The following is a 24,319-nucleotide window of genomic DNA, read 5'->3' as shown; positions in this document are numbered from 1 at the left end:
TTTTATTTGCATTTTTCTAATCACTAGGGTTTGAGAGTAACGCAATTTCTATTCTGTGTATGTCCTGTACATGTGGCAGAATTGACAAATAAAGTTGACTTGACTTGACTTAAAAAAAACAAACAAAAACAGAGCAGTCCTGCCTAGTCCGACTTTCAGCACCTTTACAACCGTCTAGGAAGTGAAAGCACAGCGTACGCCAGTAATTACAAAACCACCTGAACAAATAAAATTATAGCACTGGTCACAGACAGGCTGGTCTGAGCATTTCACATTTTCTCACACTAGCATCTCTAGGGTTTACAAACAAGTCTCAAAAAGAGAAAATATAGAGCAAGTTCTGTGCAAAATGTCCTGTTGATGCCAAATGACAATAAATGTAATAAAGGTTAGGCGAGCTTCCACTGCCAATCAAAGATACAGATGCTTTTCATTAAGTACTTAGAGCTCTGGTTTTCATATTGCACTCTCACCTGGCTTTTATATATTGTGATTGTCTTAAAATATCCTAATGACAGCTTATTGCTAAAACATCTCCACCTTCTTATCCTGTAATAAAACAGTTATTAAAGTGCTTTTCATTAGAGTGTGCTGGTGTTTTCGCCCTTTTCCAGATATCTGCCCGTTCTGTAAACACTACTCGCATTACTAGTCTTCTGCAGCTAGAAACAACCTCGCTCCACTACACCAATCTCTTGATACACTTTGAAGGTACCCAATCAGGCTATAGAGAGAACATGAGTGAATGAATGGGTCCAACAACAGGAGCCATGAAAACCTGACAAAAAGATGACTCCTCAGCAAACAGATATCAGACATACCATTTTTTTGCATGAAAGACTTCCCCCAGAGTCATTCACGCAACACCAAAGAATCTAAGTAATTGATAAACAATTAAATGACAGAAAATCTCTTGTTTTCCATTGTACTATAAAAAATATGGGAAATATGGGACAGTGTGGGCAGTGAGCGCACACATTTTCTGTGATTTCACACCTTTATCATGTAGAAAAAACTTGTAATGTAAAGAATCTAAATTTATTACTAAATAAAGTAAAAAATAGAGTACACCGAGTGCGTTTCTCTCATAAGACTTTACAAAGCTGATTTTAACCTTTAAGACCTGCATACTGTATACATAAGTGTAAACACAGCTTTTGCATGTTTCAGAGAAAATGACAAAAACGTGATTAACTAATAAATACAAGTTTTAAGAAGACTTATGGGTTTTTATTAAGAATTATAAGTTAGAGTACACAAAAGCTGAACACAAAAAAAAACTTTCCCAAAAGAAATACAAACAACCTGATCAAATTTTTAAAATATCCTCACTTAGCTCTCAAAGGCTTGATCATTGTGTCAATATTTTCTCAGTCCTTGGAGATCTAAAAGAAGTTTAGCAAACACTTTTCAGGGTATACAACAGTTCCAGGTTCGCTCGTTGGGCAACACTCGACAGAGTCGCAGGCAGCAGCTGATGGTGGGCTCATACATCACTATGTCTGGTTCTCTCTCGCTTTTTCTTTGCTGTGCAGGACGAGTGAACAGTGAGGGTTTAGGACTTTTAGCCAGAGTTTTCTTCGTCACACAGCCCAGTTCGATAAGTGCCTGTGGAAGAGACAAAAAGAGTAAAAACACAACCATAAAAAGGGTCAATTTTTGTCTTTGATGCATTTTGGCTCACGGGTATTCTTAACAAAGTTGCGGAACTTGTCATCTCAAACTTTGAACATGTTTAATATGGGCACATTATCTATAGGACAAAAAATAAGGAAAGACAGCTCTTTTATAGCAATGCTAAAACTGTGACAAGCTAAAGAGTGCTAATGTGTAAAAACTAGTTATCCTGGGATGTACCACGTTTTAAGAATTTCTTCCTTTGCCCTCATCAAACTTGTGGTAACTTTTATAGTTGTCATTTTTCATGTTGTGTATACTGCCCCCCAAAAGTTGGGATGCTGCAATTTACAAATCTCATAAACTACTTCCAGCTAATTAGGTTAATGGGCAACAAGTCAGTAACATGACTGGATAAAAGAAGAGCATCTTAGAGACGCTCAGAGTTTCTCAGACGTAAGGACAGGAAGAGGTTCACAATCTGCAAAAATAACGGTGTCTACAAATTGTGGAACAATTGAGAATGTTCAGCATCACGTCTTTTTCAGGGAAGATCTTGCATATTTCAGTAAGACACTACACTGCAGACCAGTATGGCTTCATAGCAGAAGAGTCCAAGTGCTGAACTGTCCTGCCTACAACCCAGCCTTCTCAACAACTGAAAACATTTAGAGCATGGAACCAAAAATGCAATAAAAAAAGCCAGGACTGCTGAGCGGCTAGAATCCTCCATCGGACAAGAATGGGAAAACATCCTCTCCCAAAAGTCCAGCAGTCGGTCTCCTCAGACGCTAAACGGCAGCAAACAACTTTTCTGAGACTTGATCTATTTCACAACTTTAAACATTTGATACCTTTTATTGTGTGAATAAAATCTGGGTTTATGAGATTTGCAAATCATTGCTTCCTATTTTTAAAATCACGTTTTACACAGCAATCGTGTTGCGTCTGCTATTCAAAGATACAGGCATATTTTTAACATTTAAGCATGGATTTAGTGCCGCTATAAGGCTGACTGGTTCATTTTCACTACTCTCATCAGTGCACTTGCTCAGCCCAGCAACAAACTGTCACTATAGAAAGCATTTACCTGCTAAAGGAGCTGATAGAGGTCAGAAGGGAGACTGAATATTGGACGTGTATGACCCAAGTGCTCAAATAATGGAAAGTCTATTTTATCTTTAGATCCTTTAGATTTAGATTTCTAGTGTTTGTGTGTATGAAATGTTGATACACTTAAACGAAAAAATAAAAAACTAAGAGATGAAGTAACAACTACTAGACTGGAATACCTGCACAAGATCCTGAACTGCCACTGGCTGCAGCAAATCTTTGTAATGCTCTACCAGCGCCTGGTGTGTCAGGCCGGGCTGAGACATGATGTGGTAGAGAACAGCTTCCAGCATGCCCTTACACACCTGCCGGTTCACCTTACCATCAACCAAGCGCCAGGGCCGGCTGATGAAGCTGGTTTCACTGGATGCAAAAAGGAGAGAGATGAAACTTGGAATATTGATGAAGGGAAAAACGAAAACCTTGGTATGATTAAATTTGGTACTCACGCATCAGTATCGGGGCCTGTGGAGGAAGAGCACGCCTCATCGTTGTTCTCATCCTCTTTCCTTCCTCTTCTCAACCTCTGCTCTTTCCTGTTATCTTGTCTTCTCTCTGCGTCCGTCGTCTTCTTCCTTTCTGCAGCCTGTTTTTCCTCCTCCTGTATCTGCTTTCCTCCCTCCTCCTCCAATAACAACAACTGGTCTCCCCTCGATTCATCTGCCCTCTCCATCGGCCGTTCCAGTTGTTCCAGCTGTTTCTCCTCATTTGTTTCTTGGTTACTCGGCACTCCGTCCACATCCTCTTTGTCAGCGACGTCCTCTCTATCCACAGCCAATCTTTTCGCCGGTGGTTCTTCCTTCTCCACTTGGAATTCGCGGCTGCACCGCTTCCGTATAAAGGGGATGGTTTGCTTCTTCTCCAAAAACGGGTGTGACGCAGTGGATGACTGAGACCAGTGCTTGGAGCTGACAGTAAGAAGCCATGGTCCAGCGAGCTTCATGAGCACCCAGCGGACACTGAGACTCCCAACTTTTACCACCTGGCCTTCTTCTTCCAACTCCTAGAACACAAACATGTTGCTATGAGTCACTGCCATTTTTAATACTTTTTACAAGGTGATTCCTCTGTAATTATTGCAGCTTCAGTGTTGTATAACATTTCAACTACATATCAAGAAAATTAGAACAGACTAAAGAAACTGAATGAGCTGCTGTGGCTTTCATCATTGGAAAGAGGTGCGTGATGTAAAGCCTGGCTTAGGCTCCTGTGGGGAATCCTAGTAGAGACATACAACATAACCTATTCCCTACCTACCTAGTGTCTGATGTTATTGCCCACATTTATGCTGGTGCATTATGTGTAATAACCGTGTCCCGGTGCCAGTTTATAGACTTTTTGTTCCGGTCATTTTTTTTTTCAGGAAAAACATATTTGCTTCTATTCAGATAGTTTCAACTCGAGGAATTTGCTGGCATTTGGGAATCTTTATATTATACTATGACTACTATTCCTTATACTGAGAGAATGATTGTTATTCTCTCACTAATAAATTCAAAAACTGGTGAAAAAGTAGTGCACAGAATGAACTGATGGTGCTGAACGACATGTAGTTCCATGGGGTTTGCATTTATGACATCGCTACAGTGTCGATTTCCCATTGAAGCACAATGAAAGCAGTAATGCCTAGAATTTTAAAACATCCTGAGGACTTGTCATTTTTCAGTTCCTGCAGTGCAGACACGCAAACAAAGGGAGAAATCCTTAAAGAGTCATAAGAACGATGACGAAGATCCTGTAGCAGGAAATAAATTAAAACGATGCAGAAAACACATCGTAACATAACTTAGACACCAAATCTGTTTTCTTCACCCTTCACATAAGGATGTTGCGTTTAGATTTTGATTTTTACCTCCATGTACTGCTGCAGCTTCCTGCTGCGTCCAGACTGCCGCTCCAGCAGGTTCGCGTGAGCCTCGAGAAAGTCATAAGCATCCCAACCTCTTTCACCAGCTTCATCTAAGCTCCTCATGATCTGAGTGCACGCTTCAATGTCCCGCGGGGTGTATCCCTTTTGATTTACAAAGCGCCTGTAACACTCCTCCACACTGGGTGGAGAAAAGGAGGCTGAACGGACGAAGGAGGTGAGGTTGGAGGGCAGAAGGGATGGACCACATTTTGTCAAGTCCAGAGGTGCAAAGTCTAAAAATGAAGGAAACAGAAAATAAAGGATTTTATACAAACGGAGTTTGGTGTTCAAAAATAAAAGTCTAAAATGCGGTGGCTCTTACTCTCTTCACTGAACAGGCTGTGAGCGGGCGTGTTGCGCAGCTGCAACCTCATAATACACGACTCCATCACAATGCTATCATTGGTGTTTAGGTTGCGCACTTTTACTAGAAAAAGAGAAGAACAAACATAAATAGAAATGCAACATCCTTTAATCTTCTTAACACAGAAAACACCTACAAATTATATTACTAGCAATCAACTGATGCTACTGCAGGACTGCTGCTAATAAACACAATGCTAGCGACTGCTGTCCATGAGTGTGTGAAAGACAGACGGGACCAGCTTTGGCTGGAGGTTGTTTCTCCGAAGATTTTCTAAGAAGATTCTTGATCGAGTTATAATTGTTTACAAAACAATGAAACGGCTCAACGATCACAAAACTTTTCCACCTTTGTGCATAAATTATAAGCCACCTACCTACCTCACCTCTCTTAAGACTTACAGTTAGGCATAGATCATGTGACCCTGAACCCTCCTTTAGTTATACTGTCTTCTTCACTCACTATGTGTTTAGACACCACTCTGTATTTAATCATTTGTTATTATTAATCTCTGGTGTGTGTCTTTTTGTCATGTCTTTGTTCCCTCACCCCCAACCAGTCACAGCAGACGGCTGTCCCTCCAACAGACAGCTGTTGTGCTGGAGGCTTCTTCCTGTATAAGGAAGTTTTTCCCTCCCACTGTCGCTAAGTGCTTGCTCATAAATGGTCATTTGAATATTAAGCTTTCTATTTCTATTACTGTCGGGTCTTTACAATAAAGCACAGCGACTGTTGCTCTGATTTGGTGCTATATAAATAAAACAGTTTCTCCAAATATGGCAGGAACTTCACTGAAGAGTGTGTAAACTGTTTTAGAACAAAATGCACTGACATAAACTGCTTGCCACTTGCTACAAAACTGTTTTGGAAGTTTGCTGACAAATTGTTCAATCAATCCAACAAACTTTCCGTTCAATCATCCACCAGGTATTATTACACAGTAAAAGGTTTCTAAAGCTTTACCGATGCCCGGGGTGCAATATCCTCGCATCATTAAGTACTTGGTGTGCGAAGCTTTTTGTGCCTTCACTTGTTGCCTTTTTTTCCCATCGTAATCGTCACCATCATCGTCATCCTCCTCTTCTTCTTCTACTAGTTCTGCCATACTGAAAAGAAAAGATTGTGACTTTTGTAAATCGGGCTACAAATAATTTTTTTATGTTTTCTGTTTGTAAGCTTCATGAGAGCCCACTGTACAGTTCCTTCTAGCTAAAAACGGGATATATCTGTACAACTTAATAATAAAAACTACTTTCTGATTTTGCTTTTACTTCAATGTGTTGTCACTACTACACTTTCAACCTGCTGTTGTTTATTAACACTTCAAGCAACATTTCATGTGTGAAAGATGATGTACATATCTTTGCCTGAGATGCTTTGAAACTGTATGAAAGTCATTACGGTGCTGAATCCTTATGCCTCACCTCTTCACTACATCCTTGTCCACCAGGTTGCTGTCCACCACCACCATCTGTTTAGGTATGGAGGCGTACACATTCAGCAGTCCTAGAGACATCAGGCTGAGCGAGACTAGGCAGGCTCCACCCGGGGACTGGAGAGAGAACTTGAGCATGTCCGACACATCTGGAGGCTCGTCTGAAGCTGGAGGTACCGTGTTTGACGTGGCCGACACTCCTGGAGCCTCTTCACCAGATCCAGATGTGGAGCTGTCGTCAGGCTTTTTCTGCTCGTCCGGCTTGCTCGAAACATCAGTTTTCTCATTGTTCGTGTCAGCGTCCTTTATACTCTCGTCTCCTTTAATTTCACCTTGGTTGTCATCTCCTTCCTTTGTGGTGACATCTTTTGCCCTTTCCGGCTCACTCGCTGGTCTGTCAGCTTCCTTTCCTCCATGTTCTTTACTTTTGGAGCCTGTTTTTGTCTCCAGCACTTCCTCTCCATTCTGTGACCTGTACTCAGTTTCGTTGTAGAGTGTGATGATGGGCCTGTCATCATGCGTGCCATTGTCAATTAGACTCCTTAAGAAGCGGAAGGAATCGGTGCACAGGGAATGAGGAAAACGCCATGAAAAACACCTATAAGGAAGGAGAGGGAGAGGGGTGGTGAAAAACTTCAGGGGGCAGTAAGTAGTGCAGGAAGAATTCACATACTGGACTACTGGATTTTTATTTTATTTTTATTATTCTGTATCCACCTGTACAGTTTATGGATGCAGCTTATCAACCACGCTTGCTAGCTTTAGGTGAATATCTTGAAGCTTTACCATCTTCACTTGTTTCTAGGAATCCACCATATAATAAAAAGGGCCTGACACCGGACACAACTGGGTAATGAATCACTCTGGATTTCCTGTAAGCAGTCAAATGCAAACAGAAACAAAGGGCTGGAAGCTACGCTGATCCCAGGGGCACCCCTTCCTAAAGGGTACTTACCATAACATAGTGCACATAACTATTTGTCATGAAAGCAGCTTTTGTGTGACAAATTTAAAAAAACGAAAGACGTCCAGGTTTCTAGACGAGTTCTAGCAGTTACAAAAATCACCTATAAGTCCTACTTATGAGTGCTACTTAGGTGAAAGTGGCTACAGCTCTATTCCAGCTAATTAATCAACTCATTCATTCAGACATACAGTACATTTGGAAAGTGTCCATTAGTTATAATGTAGGTTTTTTTTCAATACCTCGCCACTTTTGATGAGCAAACAGTGGAGCAAATAACATGTGGAAGACAGAGGAGGAGCCGTGGGTTACCATGGTAATGAAACAGTTAGTAAAACATTCCCACTCCGTTCTCTGTAGTGCAGGACGTTCACTCCCGACCAGCTACCAGGATCAAGTGTTGTTTCAGTGATGCGTGCGAGCGTATCATTTCTCAATTGGTCGCGTACCTGAAGTAGGACTGGGACAGCTGGTAGGACATGGGCAGGATGGGCAGCGCTCGGTTCTTCTTCGGCCCAAACTGCTGGCTGATACGCCGGCGGTTGACCAGACCCCTCGTCCTGCACTGTATGAAGACTTTGCACAGAAGCTCCTGGTCATACTGACTGTACAAGTGGAAGATCTACGACAGAAGTGAGACAAATAATCAAAGGACTGAGCCTTAAAACATGACACAGATCTACTTATTAAGGGAATTTAATCCTATATAAAGCTTGATTACACTTTTTAATGATTTTTTTGTTTGAAGACATGAATAAAAAAAAAAAACATTCTTTACAGATAAACTTAGTTAACCTCCTAAGACCCGAACTCTTCCAAAGTATGCATTTTTAATTTCTCTTTGATATTTGGGCTGATTGGCACTTGATGAATGTAAAAAACAAAGAATTACCAGATTTTTTTTTTACCTTTTTTTTGTTTCTAAGAAAAATGAGAGCCACATATGAGGATTTTCGTTTAAAATTTCGATAGAACAGTGGCAGTATAATGTCCTTCTAAGTGGATATCAGGCCCTTGTAGAGTAAAATTGAGTATTTTGGTCTAAATAACCCAAAATGTGATGTCCACATATGTGGACGCCAGGTCCTAGGAGGTTAAAGGGAGATTTTATGGAAAAAAGGACTAAAACTGAAGGTTGGCTGTACCTGAAAGGATCTGGAGGTTTTCATTTGATTGTTGGTCATGGCCAGAGTGCTCTGGATCAAGTTATGTAACACTACAGAATGAATGTCATCTGTGCTGCAGTGGAGACACACAAACAAACAATCACTTACTGCCATAAACATTCATATTCTAATGTAAAAATCTTAGATAACCTTACCTGTTCAAAGTGTCTTTGTATGGGAGCTTTTTCCCGCTGTCTATTGCAGAAACCTTAAACCTGTTTAAAAAAAAACAACAAACACTTGTTAGCTTTACACTTAGCTACATATTGTATGTCAGCACATCAATCTTCCAGCTTTTTACCTCGAGAAGAGCTGCTGTTTGGTGTCAGGGATGATCAAATCATGAGCATTGACAATTGTGCTGAACTTCTGTCTGAGCAGCCGGATATACTCTGAGAACACTTTGGCACAATCCTAAAAAAAGCACAGACAGAAATATTACACTTTCAATTCACTTAAATAAATAAAAATACAGAAAATGGAAATAAAAAGAACGGCAAACACATACCTCTGGTTTTTCGGGATCAGCAGGTTTCTCCTTCTCCAAAAGACTCATCAGCGACTTGTCCTGGTACACTTCAGCCAGGCAGATCCTGCAGCAAAATTCCACGAGTTTCACGAATGACTGGATTTAAAAGTATGTGTTTCTTTGCTATCTGCACTCACCTGTAGTTCAGAAGTGTCTGAGGATTTTTCAGGATGTATCTTGAGCGACGTCCAACGGCAACTGACGTTTTATCCGATGATATCTCAAACTCTGCGTGGAGCAGGTCTCTCACCACACAGTGAGGTACAAACTGCCTTTTTAACTGCAACACATGACGTAACGTGCAGCACGTTTTGGAGGAAGTACGTGCGAGAAGCTGTAAAATTTAAAAAGATGATTGAATTTCTGTGCGTACCTTGCTGTTGAGCAGGTCTGCAGCCACACAGCAGAGCATCACCAGTGAGTCTTCCTGTACAGTCCAGTTGACTCTTTGTCTGGTCATCCGTTTCAAAGCCTGGTGGTCCGTCTCATCGTGTGCAGGAGTGCGTTTCTTGGGCTCTTTGATTATGAAAACACGTGTTTTTCCTCACATCCAGCAGACACATGCATTCATTTTTAGGTTAAGATGGACACTTTGTACCTTTTTTCTTCTTGCGTGGAACTTTGACAACATCTTTCTTGGTTCTCTTCCTCTTCTGCCCCTTTCCTCCAACCACCCGCTGGTTTCTGGATGCTGGTTCTATTCCCACCTGGTTATCAGTGAATAAGAATACAAACAATAACCTCTAGACAGTCTAAATAGATGTCTTTGAGCACTGACCAGTAATTAAATAAAAAGAAACAACACCATTACTGCCTTTGGATAGTTACAATACTGGACAAAGAATGAGCAGGTAAATAATTATGTTGTTTATTATATAATAAAGGCCCACATTATGATTGTACTCTCAATTTGAGCTTAATTAAACATACCTGCTTAAAAGCTTCTTCCACAAAGTTAGAATTATTAGTTTCTGTTAGCGTTGTGACGTACTAGATTATTAGACCAAATGTTGCACTGCTGCAACAGCGTTTCTATTCTTCTGCACATCCCATTACTATTAAGACGTGGCTGAAGACCAGAAACACCCCCACTGTTCAACAGCTTCCTCAAATTGTATGTCGGAAAAGAAAACCTCTGAACATTGTTCATTTTCTGCAGGCAGGATTTAATGCAGGGCTGTTGAGTAGCTTTGAACTTATTTAATAGACATAACAAACTGGAAGATGAGCATATGTTAGAGTTAGATAGAAAATCCCATACCTGAACTTTTTCTGCCCTCGCTGGCCGCTTGGATGTGACATAACGCGGTGTCGCTGTACCTCCTGTTGTAGAGATTTGTGGTTAATATAAATGTTAAAAGCTCCAGGAGCAGATGTGACATAGCTGATCACATGAAGTGGACAAAAGAAAAAAAAAAAAACTCACCAGCTTTAAGCGCAAATCTGAGAGCATCTTTACTCAGGAGGCTCTTTAGTCTGGTTTTGTTGTCCTGTGCCTCTAAACCAGATTGCCTCTTAAAAACAAAAAAACCCCAATATGTCAAAAATGCCAGCATGCATTCAACATGCACATGACTGTCTGTATTGCATACTGTGTTTGTACCATGTTAACAGAAAGCAGCTGATTGGTCCAAAACCAGTTGCGTTTAAGATGACCAAAAAATTCAGAGTCCAGTCCTCCTGCTCCTTTACCGTCTCCTGGTATCAATCCGTCATCACACACTTCAGTACTGCCCCTGTGTGTGTTTGACAGATGCACATTCATCAGCATGACTTTAAAACACTGTGTATGAAAGGTTTCTGTGCTACTGTAGTACTGTAACTGCTCGAGTTAGTCAGCTTTAATTGAAAATGAGAAATGGAAGAAAAGAAGCACAGTGAATAAGAACCCAGCCACACAGAAAAATGGGTGCTCTCTGACTGGCTGACAAGTGGCTGCCGGGAGTCGCTAGTGTGAAGCTGGTTGTAAAGTGGTATACGGTTGTTAGCAGCTCAATAGTTTGCATGGAAGCTGCCAACTTGTCTGCAAACACTCGCAAACTACTCACCAAGTAGTGAAGTAAAACTACATTTCTTTTGCCTTCAAAGTTGGCTGCTGTGGTAAGGCACAACTTTTACTTTAATAAGTCACAATGCGATTTATGATGCAGCACCCTCTTTAAAACCGATTTCACTCGGCGACAGCCAGGAACCTTCATATCGTTTTTTCCTCCCTTGCAGCCAGAGGGAGAGAAATCATTACACACGTACTTTAGCAGGTACGCCATTCCTGCGAAAACGTGGCGTTCTTGCACAAAAGAAGGAGTCGTTTCCTCATCAGTGGTGTTCCTCTTACAACGAACTACCCCTAAAAAGAACATTTTCAAACAGGGACATATTATTATTTGAATAATTGCCAGAGCAGTGCGTGCGTTTTATGGTCATGTATGTACGTACCCAGTGGTGTGTTGAGGCAGACGCACATCAGGTCAAACCAGTACTTTTCCAGGTCATCAGCAGTGTTGAAAACGTAAGGGCGCCTTTCAAACGGTTTTTCAAGGCACTCTGTGACCAGCCAGTAGTGAGGCTCGGTGTTGGTGGTGTCAACAATAGTAGCATTACGTTTAAGATACACAAACACCTGGATGATTGAATGGATAAAGACATATTAATGCATAAAAATGCTCCTGAGCAGCTACATTTACAGTCATTGATAAGTAAGATTTTTGTGAAGATCAAGCAATTTTTACAACCTTAGAAAAAACCTTAAAAATCAAAAACATGTGCTTGTATTCCTTTTAATAGTCCTCGTACGCTTACACGTACTTTACTGTTTTAAGGTTTTGTGTACCTGGTCTTTCTCCATGAACTTCTCAATTGGACCAAACTGCAGAAGACCCATGTAGACCAACTTTAGCAGGTTTTCATGAAATACAAAGATGTACTTCCTAAAATAAAAAAATAAAAAATAAAAAAAATAGTCCATAAATGCTCACTTTCAGGTCCCAGATGTGGCGTGTTACCGAGAGGACAGAATGAAAATCACCGTTTATAAAGCAGCCGTCTTCTCATTCGTGCAGGCAGCGCTCTCACCAGATGATGTTGCTTTACAGGATCATTGAGATATTCCTCCAGTCCTTCCACCTGTGGGCACAAGTTAGCAGTGTTAACTCAAAAGAATGGGTCGTTCTAAAGAGCTCACTGAATTTATGCATGGCACTGTAGTGGTACAAGTGTATTTAGGAGCACAGCATCTCAGCCATGAAGCAGCAGACCACATAAAGTCCCAAACTGGAGTTTAGCCAAGTCTGAGATGCACAGTGTGTAAACATCACCAGCACTCTGCAGACTCAGTAAGCGCAGAGCTCCAACCCTCCTCTGGCATTAACATCAGCACAAGAACTATACTACCGTCCATATAGTGCATCTCAAAAAACAATAACAGGGCTGATGTTTGCCACTTGAAACTCAGAGAAAACTGAAAGACGGATGCTTTTAAAATATGTGAGCACATTTTTTAGTATTTACACAGTATTAAGGTAACTGATCCACAAATACCTAAACATTGCACTACATCTGCTACAAAATGAGTTCAAACTGAGAAAATCTGCACATATCTGCCACAAAGTTGACCCGTTCATCTTTTCAGAGAAAACATATTTTCCACTCCACACTAGCCAATGAACTGCATGGCCTTTTTTCCCCCAAAAACAAAGCTTCACACTCACCTTATAAGTAACTTGAATAATTTGCACAAAAACAGAAAGAGGCAAACAGAGGAGCAGGTCGCCCACCATCGCCCAGCCGCTGCTGTACTCCTCGTGAACACGGACAGGAGGGATGAATCTCTTCCAGGAGTCTTCATCGAGATAGACTATCAGTGTCACACAGGAAATAAAAAAGGGGAACCAAGAACATTAGCTGGGAAAATGCAAAACTTCCACACCCCTGTAGACAGAAACAAGCAATCCAAATTACATTTTCATTAGAAATGCAAGTATACATGAGGCTGTCTCACCTTTCATGTCAGACTGAGAGTAACTATCTTTTTGCTCCTCTCCTTCATCACCAGATGCCACTTCCATGTTAGATAAGCTGGAGTCTGCACTTTTCCGGCCGTCACATCCGGTGCCAACACTGTCAGACAACGGTGTTGGTCTGTCTGCAGGTGTAGAGCTTTCTGCTTCTTTCAGATCCTGTTGTGCTTTGCTGTCTGCGGGTTTGGCAGCAGGATCGGAGCCGTCTGCGCCGCTTGATGATTGACTGGTTGAATCAGAGCTGCTACAGTTGTGTCGGAGCGGATGCCCATAGATCAGGTACCAGAGGAAGGTATGCATCATGCGTAGACGATGCATTTTAGGCTGGAAGCCATAAGTCTTACTCAACCCTGGAACTATTTAAAAATAATAATAATAATAAAAAAGTGAGTCAAACATTTACTGGAGACAGATCTGATTTAGTATACACAACAGCATGATCTTAGCACGCCTGCTCAATTTACTGAATTTAAAAATGTTTTTAGTCTCTTCTTATTTTTGACCATCTGATGACCATCATTCACTTGTTAGAAGAGTATTAAGGAAATCATGAAAATAATGTTTATTCTGCCAGTTTGATATAGAGCTTGAATCACATGATTGACCCACTGGGAGAAACTATTCGTTTTTGCTCATTTCTGTTCTTGGGAATAGAAATCTGTGGGAAATTAAAGTTGTCTTTTTGTTGTGGTATAAAATCAAAAAACAACCTCTTGTGGGCTTGAAGTCCGGGTCATCATCGATAATTGCTTTCTTTTTGTCAGCCTCCTTCTCTTGTTCTCTGGCTCTGTCTTCAGCATGGCTGAGGGACAGAAGAAGAATACCGGGGGCACAACAGGCATAAGCCAGTGAAACACAGAAGACAACACAGAAGTTCACATTCTGGTATAGAAAGATCTGAATACATAAACACAGCAATCAGGCAGGCCGAGTGATCATTACCAAGATCAGAAGTCCATTTAAATCTCTTCACATGTCAACAAACACCAGGTAACAGTAAAGGCACTGAGTACTGTGCAAAAGTCTTAAGTGAGACGATATTTCTTTGCATTTTGCTTCCATTGTTCTCCAGACTTTCTGAATATGGTAAAATGGATCTTTCAAAGTTTTCCTTTAGACATTGGCTGCCTTTTTGCTCATTTACTCTTAACACTCAAGGATAAACAAGGCATCAAACTCAAGGGATGAACCTGTGTTGTGTCTACACATAACAGATAAATTAGCAAAGAACCAATTTTAAGTTATATTTAGACAAAAAACACAATTTCTTTTTTAGTTGTATCTATGAGAAACACCACTTTCCTCAGTTTCACAGCCATTAAATGGTGTTTTTGAGAGTCACCTTGTAGAGTGTTAGCTGAAAATACCTCGGCTTGGTGTGCAGCATGTCCTAAAATAATTTTTAAAAAATGGACAAGTGGAGGACAAAAGAAAAATGAGGGTTACCCCAAGTAGACGTTTAAGGGGGAAAAGGTCAAAGGGAAAAGGCGGGAAGACTAAGATATGCCAAATTACACACGAACTGGACTGAGAATCAGTGGCAACAGGTCTGATGGAGTGATGGATCTAAATTTAACATTTTTTGAGGCAGCATTTGAGCCTGTGGTGATGGGGATCTCTTCAAAATTGCTGGACTAATGATCAGTGATCATCCAATCTCATCATTGTTCAGAAACACACTGACACCTGTTTTAATAAAGCACTGCCACTACTTTCCATTTTCCTAGTAAAATATTTTTTTTAAATGGAGGGGTCACGTAAGACATTAGGACAGCTCAAACATCCTGTTGTTTTTGTTTTTTTAAAAATGTGACTTATCTTTGATTATGTGCTCACCGTAACACTGCTGAAGAGCTGGAAATTCTGAATCGGACCTGCTCAATAACCTGTTTGACTCGGTCATTGTTGGGCTGAATGGACGGATGAACAATCATTTCAACCTACAGGTGCAACAACAGACACACACATTTTTTTTTTTTTTGTAAAGCACTTTGGTATGCCTAGGCTTTTAATGTGCTCTATAAATAAAGGTTGTTGTTGTTGTTGTTGTTGAGACTTTATATATGACTCCATAAAACTCCCATCTTGCCTGTATAGAAAGGCAGAGCAGATGTGATGTGTTCACGTACCTTCCTTGTCATCCCATCCTGTACAACAGTGGTCGTGTATATTTTAAGCAAGCCTTCTCTAGCGAGACAGTGGACGAGACGTACGATAGTCTTCTTGCAGCACTTTGAACTGACACCGTCCTGTTTCTCATCATCATTGATCATCTTCTGCAGCCTGTGGAAAGCACAGCACGCTCTTACCGTGCATCAAAAACACTTTGAACTTGAACTATTGCCATTTCAGACAAACTTACTGGAAAAGACCTTCTATGATTCTTAAGTTGCAGACAGCCTCAACTATCAAGTTCTTCCTCCTTAGCAGGCGGTACGTCTCGTGAGACCTCTCCCGAGTTACGCTGGCTTTTTTTGGAGAGGGAATACTTTTAACGACCACTGTGATGGGTGCCGCATTATCAGCTGCATTTGGTGTCTCACTTTGATGCAAAGAGCTGGCATCAGTTGAACTGGTTTCTTCCTTTTCCTCAACCGGAGCTTTGTAGGAGAGAAAGGAAATTTCACGGGCACATAATGCCCGACATGACATCATCATCCCAAAGAAAACTATCAAAGTTATTTCAGTAACAAACAAAGAAAAGCCATAAAAGGAGAAATTACAATTTGGCAGATGTTTGGTTTTTTAGGGCTATAAATAAACTGGTGGCACTTTTCTTTGTTAGCTAGGTTTCTGCACCAATTGTCCAAAGCGCACCTGAGCAGGACTTTCTGAATCACCCAACAAAAAAATTCCTTAGGCTGGTTTTAAAGCCCAACCTCACATGTAAATAGAAAATACTTGAAAAATGTCCTGAACTAACAGTTGGTGACCCCAGCTGTCTCCATGTGTGTTGAACATTAATCCACGTCTGCACTCAGAGAATGTGTTTCTCCTGCTTTTGACACTACGCCATCAGATGCATATTTTTACACTTTCATAACTGTGACTACATTTCTCTATAAGGAATGTTGTAATTATGCATACATAAGCACATTGAAAATAAATGCATTATAATAGCAGGAGCACAGAAGAGCCCAAACAATTTCTTAAAACTGGATCACCTGACTGCACCTTCTGTCACCTTCTTTCAGCTTTATAGTGAAATTCTGCTTCTGCTTTAACGTCTACAAACTTTTTTCATCTATACTGTTATTCTTTATTGATTTCATCGCCACCCTGTGGCTCATTTGGAACAATCTCAGACCGCTTTACCTGGATTTGGGTAACAAAAACAATCAAACAAAAAACCCTGGTAAAATCCACTTTAGGCTTCAGTCTTCAGTCTGCTTGTTAGCAGATCACCATGTTTGCTATAATTTCCAATTACAGATGCTTGTTGAGTTTGTGTTTGCAGACAAGTCAGCGTCTTCCACGGAAACTAGTGGAGAAACCTGCTAACAATCAAAGTGATCGCAAGGAGGTGTGACCAGTGGTTGCCAGTAACTATACGCAGACAGCAAAGCAAATCGAAATCGAAATGAATATTTACTCGATGTTTTAAGTTTTAATTCAAATGCACGCGTTTGTAAATAAGTATTAGTTTGATCTTTCTCCAACTAGAAAATATACAAAAACATTTTTTACTTTATTTTAATCTACAGTCAGAGCTCTTCGGGTTAAAATGTGGGAATTACCTGTCACAGCACCAGACACCGAGTCGGGTGTCCCGTGAGTCGCAGGTTTGCTGCACACTGAAGTTTCACCTGAGAGGTTCCAAAAAAAAAAAAAAAAAAAACAACTCATCAACATTAAGAGGTTATGATGTGGATTTTACCTTATAGAGATTTAGTATCTATTCTGAAATCAGCAAAGGTGTAATGACTGCTCACACTCAGCTGGTGCACTCTGCATGACAGGAACGTCAGGCTGAGTGTGCTCTGCTGTCATGCTGCCCTTTTCCCCTGTTGTCTTTCTCCTGGCTCCTGAGTTTTCCCTCACTTTACTTTCATTTCCATCCAGCCCTTCCTCTCTTGAATTTCCTTTCCCGTCTTCAGATGTCTGCCCCCCTTCCTCTGCCTCTTTGCTTCTTCCCTTAACTTCTTTTTTATTCTTCTTGGCTTCAGGAGTTCTGGAGCTTCCTTTCACTGGCGCCTTTGACGATGACGGCGTTTTAGGGGAGGTCGGTTCTGCACTTGACGTTTGAGGTGCGGAAGAAAAGAGCAGCATCTGCCGCTCCTGCTCTTTAGCAAACAGCTGGAGTTGATTGCTACTGCCGACACACCTGCCAAAAGATGTGAGCAAAAGATATTTTTAACGGCAGGATTTAGTGCAAAGTGGCGCGAAAATAAGAATTTAAAGGTATAATTTATGCATTTAGGGTTACAAACTTATGGCTGATGAATTTTGTAGTCCTCTGCCGACCCTCATCTTCCATGAATCCCTACAGAGCGAGGCACACACACACACACACACACACAAGTGAAAAACAGAAATTTACAATGTAAAACAAAACTAAGCAACACTAAACGACCCACTGCTTTGGTAGATTGCTGCGGCATATCATTTCCTGGTATGAAAAGTCAAGACAATGCTGAAGTGCCGGCTTATAGATCTATGACCTCATTAAACAATTTCCTGATGAGTTTATGATCGCAGTCAGTACTTGCAAGTTTTATTGAAAACGATGCGATATTCAGTTTGTAATTTTTGTTCCTCGTTTGAATCAAGAATGAGATCATGGATACCAGTGGCAGAAAAGAGTTTTCTCCAGTGGGTGGCTGTCCTCTGACTCAGAGACAGGGTGGGGCATCATTCGAAAAGGGCTCAGAGCAGCTGCTACTCTTTGGATGACAAGCAGAAATGATCCTGGGCTGGCAGTTGTGATGTCAGGTTTGGCATTTGCCGTTCATGAGGGCGAGAAGAGCTGATATAAAAAGGTTGTAACCGATAATTTCGGCTGCTCCCAAGGAGTTGCTTCAGAACATGGACCTGCATATTTAATTTGGCACAGATTTTACAGCCCAGGGTGGGTTCCTAATGCCTGTGCTTCCTCTCACTTGTGAACCGACGACCTTTCGCGTGTCAGAGAAACAACGGCAGAAGAATTAGAGGTTAAGCAGGGACAATTCTAGCACCATAAATATATACATTTTTAAAAATAAATAAAAACTGTATCAATCTATCAAGCAGATAATAATAAGGGCAATTAGAAACTGCTGATGGCACTAAAGGCCAAATCAGAGAGCACCAGAGGCAAGATTAGGTGCAGAATTTTGGGAAAACTTGGGGATTTACAGTTTGTAGCTCACCACAAATAAAAAAATAATACCAATAAAAAGGAAAAAAAAATTCCATTTAAATAAATATGCAATCCTCCAATTTGACACCAAATAAACTTTCAAGTGGGTATCTGATCGTCAGCACATGTGCCATTAATAATAGCGTTAGGAAGGACGTTGTTTGTGGCGGCTGACCTCTGGTCGTGTGGGTGGGAAGCCGAAACACATCTGACAATTGAGTATACCTCCAAATAAGCTATCCTGGTCATCAGTACTGCTTTTTCTATTTTTAGCCTCGATCTTTTTTTAAGAGAAGGGCAAAAAGAAAGAAAGAATAAAAGCATGTGCCCAGACGTCACCTTGATCAACCCATCTTTCTCTAGCCTTCGCCAGAGCATGCGAGCTTCCAATTTGCTGACGTTCAGTCTGAATGCAATATCACGCTGGGGGATGCCCTTAGTGCCAGAGGATAGTACTGCATTACAAGAGAAAAAAGACAAAAGGCTACAGTTAACACAACACTCGAGTGTTCAGCTGATTACGAGCAAGACAAACAACTTCCTGTGAGACTGAACAGAAACAAAGTGATTTGAAGGTAAAATGCAGCCTTCATTAGAGAGTGCAGAGAACTGCAGTCTGTTATTAACTGTCCTGCTGCACTTTCTTGAGTTATGAGGACTAGTGATGAACTTCAGAAACAACAATATTTGTTGCCTTATTTACACCTCACTGTCTTCATGGAAAGAGATGACATAAGAATGATATTGTACATTTCACGAGAAGATTACGCTTTAGCACAAAATCAAACTATTAATAACAAATTAAGTAGTAACAATTTATAATGTAAGGAAAAAGGCCTGAAGGAGAATTAGTCCTCTGCAGCTTTGGACACTGAAAGCATGGTTCAATGTGGTGAATGTCACCATGGAAACCGAGGTTTCAATCCCCCGTAAAAATTAAATCTTATTTTATCGCAGAAACCTTAAAAAAATTTTAAAAAAAGAACTTCGCAAAGAAGGAAGGCAATATTAAATATTGCATGAGATTTTAACTGTTGTAGTAAAATCAACGAGTTAAAAAGAGCTAAATGGGGTAAAAGCCCTTTGCTGTTGGCTCAGTACAGCTGTGATCACGCTCAAACATCTGCACCTTCATGCAACGGTTTGGAGCACAGACAGAAAAATATCGCTGTGTTTATGGAAGTGTTAGCTTTCACCAGTAAAAGCATCAAGACTTCATTTTTCTTTTGTTTCTTAACTTAAGGAAAAGATCAAACATACTGATGTGATAGGCCTGTGTTAACAGGTCCTTCTCCATGATCCGGCCCTCTGTAAGCAAACCCCCTCTTCCTGCTCCACCATCATCATCCTCGTCTTCATCGTCATCGTCATCTTCCTCAGCCACACCCTTCTTTATGTATGGCTTTAACAGCCTCACACAGCGAACAGTCACTTTGGAGCCTGAGAAATAAGTAAAGCAGTGTACTCTTTTATGTTTAAATTTTAGTAACGCACCAACAAAAACTAATTTCGAATACTCCAAAATCACTTCTTCATGGCTCTTTACTTTAGAAAGTCAAGCAGTGACAGAGTTGTTTTTTACCTCACCACTAAACATGGAATGACGACTTTTGCCAGGCACTGAAGGCCAGGCAAAAACGTGTGCATATACATCAAAATATTTGAGAAACTAAACACACAGAAGCAGCAACTCTGTAAACTGCACATGAAGGACAAATAAGACGTTGATTATATCAAGAAGCAGTTGAGTCATAAGCAATTTGTGTCTGATTTCTTGTCTTTCTGATAGGTCATTAATATCCAAATCAAGCATATGTTGTGGTGCACTCATGCACTGTGAGGCTTATGTGGTTTTTCAGTGTTGCATTACCATTTTTGTTGGTGCGGGGTCCAGCGCTGGGGTCCAACTCCTCCAAAGGGAATCGGCAAAACTCGATCAACTTGGACGCTCGCATGTACTTGAATAGACGCAAGTAAGTCCTGTCGTCCACGTTCTACGAGAAAAACAGACAACTTTCTACCACAAGCAGAAGGCTAGACAGACAGGGGCGACAGAAACTTAGAGGGATACTCACAACAAGCTGTTCTCTGAGCATGATGACTGTGGAAAACTGATTCGGACACTGCTGGAGAAAGTTGGACGTGACTTCCATCAGTATATCATACTTGGTCCTCCTGAAAGACAAAAACAGGAAGCAGATGTGATAAAGCCAACACACAGATGGATGCACCTAAATTTTAAAGCTGCAAAAACCGTGCACAGATTTAGGTGGTATCTTTATTGCAGAGGTGACGTGCATAAGACAGACTCTCAACTGAGGGTCCAAGGACAGACCATGTTTTATTTCATGCTTTTCTTTTTCACTGATGATGCTAAACCAACCATTCCCGTTTCTGCTTTTGATGAGATAAAATGTGAAACACAGAGCACAAACATACCTGTTTACATGGAAGCGTTTGAGCAGCAGAAGGATGGAGTGCTGCTGCTGTCCGGTCTTCATTCGCCTGACGTAGGACTGCATGGTGACCAACTGGTATCGGACAAGAGACTTTCTGAAGTAGTGAAACTTTCGGGCATCCACCCTGCTCAAACACAACACTGACTGTTAGAAGGAGGACACCTGAGTGCAAGCCGGTCTGTAAAGGAAACACAGAACAGTGATGGAACCGTGCGAAAGGTGGGTTTAAGTGTCTCCTACTTGAAAGAGCCTCCATGTAGATCCCTCTGCAGCTCCCCTTGCCATCGTGCTCGGCCCACTCTCTCCAGCACGCAGTAAGAGTCGCTGCCGAGTTTTACATCAGGATCGCTCTCGCTGCCAATCAGGGCACGATATCGCAGACACTGTGATGCCACGACAACCAGCTTTCTCCCGTATCTTAGAAGGAAGAGAGAGAGAAGTGGAGAATATGTTACTGAAAGACTTTGAAAGCACAATAAAGGACAAATACATCTGCTAATTCCACAGAGCATGTTAATCATCACGGGGGGGGGGGGGGGGGGGGGGGGGGGGTATGAAACATCCAACATCCCTCACTAAAAATCTCACCATCCTGCATAGATAGTTTCATGGTTAACACGAGCAGCTTTCATAAACACTATTTTAAAAATTGCATTTTATTGATGTTTTGTAGGCATAACCATGTGTTGCTAACTTTTCTGCCACTTAGGTCCTGACTGCAACCATCTAGCAACCACCAGTCATCTGGAAAAATTTGTATTCTCCAACAGGTTGGGAGTGGTTGCTGCAGGAAAATCATTGCCAATGTCCCAGTCATGCAGGCCTGCAGACCAGTTGTTGCCCCTATGGCAACCACTTGTCACTAGGAAATCTAATAGCAACCAAAACAATCAATAGGAGGTTTTTGAAACAGCACCTCTGATGTCACACAACGCCAACCACTAGCAACCGGTATTATTAATCACATCCAATATAGCAGGCAACTCTGAAGCACTGTGCATGTGACATTGTATGAGAAATCTTCAATAAGCAGCATATTTAACCAGATTTAATTCCAGGTAGGGTTTTGTCAGTATCAGCGCATCTCTACAAACCTTTCCAAAGCCTCGCTCAAGCTGACCAATGGGGTCAGCGGGGACTTGGAGCGGACTTGCTTTGTGACGTCTTTCCTTGTTTTGAAGAAGGCACACGAGCCCTGAATCCCATCCTTGTTTTCGACAACGTCGATGGGGTAGATGTCTTTGGGAGTGTCCGTAAAGCTGTCAGTCACTTCGATGCCTGTCTCTGCATCAATGTCCTTAAACCTGAAAGAAACAAGAGCAACTCCAAACATAAGGAGATGGCAAAATAACACATTTATTGCATTAAATTTCAATGGTAAACTTGACCCTGAAAGAAAAATGCTCTTAGAACTACTACTACCTCTACAAACTAGGGTGTAATATTAATAACTATCAATATTTACACTAATAAAAACAAAAGAATTCACTTCTGTTCAACCAGAAGAGCATTAGGAAAGTCCAAAACTTTTGTTAGGATGTCCACAAAAAGAGTTTACATCAGAGTTGTCAAACAAAAGGCTCGAGGACCAGAATAGGCCCACAAAAGATTCAAATTTGGCCCACTGGACATCTTCAAAGCAGGGAAGGCATAAACCTTGGATGTTTTGAGTTTTACAGGTTTTCCTACTGATAATCACCTTCACCATGGAAATTCATACAGCACCAAGGTAAATAAGAAACAGATGAATGAAGAACAGAAAGTTCTTGTTTTAAAACTAATGCAGAAATTTATTATTTCTACAGTAGGTTCACAGTTCAAGAAAGAAAGAAAGAAAGAAAGAAAGAAAGAAAGAAAGAAAAGACATTCTGTCAATTAACAACAATTTTCCATGTTATACATCTTTCGCCATCTTACAATGCTGTGATTGCAGCCATTCCCCAACTCTCTGTGAATGGTACTCATGGCCATTGATCAGTGGTCTTTGATCAGTGGGTTTTGATCAATGGGTTTTGGTCAGTGGTTGTTGATCAATGGTCATGAGAATTTGCATAATTGTGATTAAGGAACTGACCTCCCAGCCCATCGTTCCTTCAGTGGGCTGGTTTCAGTCATTATGCAAATGTACTGTTTATAAGATTGGGGAAACCTGCAGTCAGCTGAGACTGAAGAAGTCACTGGATGCGTGACGAAACGTTTCTCCCAGAAAACGCTACGTCCAGATGAACAGAATCAACTTTTGGAGAGTTTCCATGTTATAATTACAGGACAGCCTGTGCAATTAATTTCTTACAATGAAGGAAAACTGAGTTATACTGTTCAAATTGCACTTTTGTTCTTATATTAAGATATCTCAGGGATTAAATGTGTAATTACACTTCTTTACAACAACAGAAAAAAGAATTTCACTGCTTCGGCTCACTTAAGATCAGCATGGATTGGATGCGATCAATGGTGCAAAATGACTTTGACATTCCTGGTATACTTGCTTTTAGGTAAAGGGCGCACAGCTAAATGTTGTTTTTAAAGGATCAGTCCATTACCACCAGTGCTATCCAGCTGATGTTTCAGGTCACTAAAATCTCAGGAGTCACTGATGAGGTTAAGATGACTAATCTTTTTCTTTTGGTCGAACAAAAGAAATCAATGGAGGATGACAACAAAGGCTTGAGAAATTTACAGTGGGAGATTTTCTAACACAGATGCACACAGAGGATTATTAAGTGCATCACAATCTGGTTTACTGCAGGGTTTAAGATGGAGTACATAAAGTGCAAGAGTGTTAAAGTGTAGGAAAACAACAGCCCCACTCAGAAAATAATTGTTCCGCCTGTCTGTGAACCATCGTGACAAATCTGAGGATTGATTTACTTGTTGTGTGGAAGCCTGCCGTTTGTTTTAACTGTGTTAAAACTGTGAGATTCCTTATGATATCTGTGAGGATGAGAACGTCACCTGTCGGTCAGCACGACATCGTCTCTCTCCTCCGGGAGCTCGTAAAACAACAGGTCGCTGTTGATGACCAGTGACTTCCAGATGAGCTCCTTGGTGCAGTCGTCGAGCTTGAGGGGAAACCCGGGCTGCCTGTCTTCCAGTCGTATCCACAAAGTCGGAATGGTTATCCCGTCCAGCCCTTCCAGAGCCACTTCATCCACAACTATACTCAGCAGATCCATTCCGTGCTATTGGCTAGCTAACATGCTAGCTCACCGGCAACTATCCTGCAGTCTGTGCGCGCGCTATAGACTCGTAAAGTCACGGGATGTGACCGGAGAGCTCGCGGGCTCAGATATCTGTGTTAGTGGCAGAATAAATAAAAAGATTGATTTAGAAAGCATTACTTCTTACTTCTACTACGTCTTCCAGCTACTTTGTGTCCGTGTACGTTCCTGCGTCATATTTAAAC

At 41.1% G+C, this 24,319-nt stretch overlaps 1 protein-coding gene across 1 annotated transcript; it reads right to left on the bottom strand.

The window, feature by feature from the left end:
- Positions 1-1,208: 1,208 nt before the first annotated feature.
- gtf3c1 (general transcription factor IIIC subunit 1) lies at positions 1,209-24,319 on the bottom strand. The gene is made up of 39 exons (XM_026171653.2): positions 23,869-24,319; positions 22,008-22,217; positions 21,154-21,330; positions 20,894-21,037; positions 20,530-20,629; positions 20,325-20,448; positions 19,715-19,894; positions 18,794-18,909; positions 17,544-17,596; positions 17,046-17,437; positions 16,851-16,919; positions 15,476-15,713; positions 15,243-15,396; positions 14,950-15,053; positions 13,824-13,915; positions 13,095-13,469; positions 12,805-12,950; positions 12,123-12,220; positions 11,928-12,024; positions 11,534-11,717; positions 11,348-11,444; positions 10,701-10,833; positions 10,524-10,611; positions 10,359-10,420; positions 9,696-9,804; positions 9,471-9,613; positions 9,235-9,377; positions 9,077-9,161; positions 8,870-8,982; positions 8,724-8,783; positions 8,548-8,641; positions 7,852-8,024; positions 6,428-7,036; positions 5,967-6,109; positions 4,962-5,066; positions 4,583-4,872; positions 3,180-3,733; positions 2,910-3,093; positions 1,209-1,608 (listed from the first exon to the last, which is right to left on the bottom strand). The coding sequence occupies exons 1-39, from the start codon at positions 24,087-24,089 to the stop codon at positions 1,411-1,413; spliced, it is 6,657 nt and encodes a 2,218-aa protein (XP_026027438.2). The 5' UTR covers positions 24,090-24,319; the 3' UTR covers positions 1,209-1,410.

This window comes from Astatotilapia calliptera, chromosome 6, assembly GCF_964374335.1.
Source record: "Astatotilapia calliptera chromosome 6, fAstCal68.1, whole genome shotgun sequence".
NCBI lineage: Eukaryota > Metazoa > Chordata > Actinopteri > Cichliformes > Cichlidae > Astatotilapia > Astatotilapia calliptera.
The sequence above is the reverse complement of the archived record's forward strand: the minus strand, read 5'-3'. Positions and strand labels throughout refer to the sequence as shown.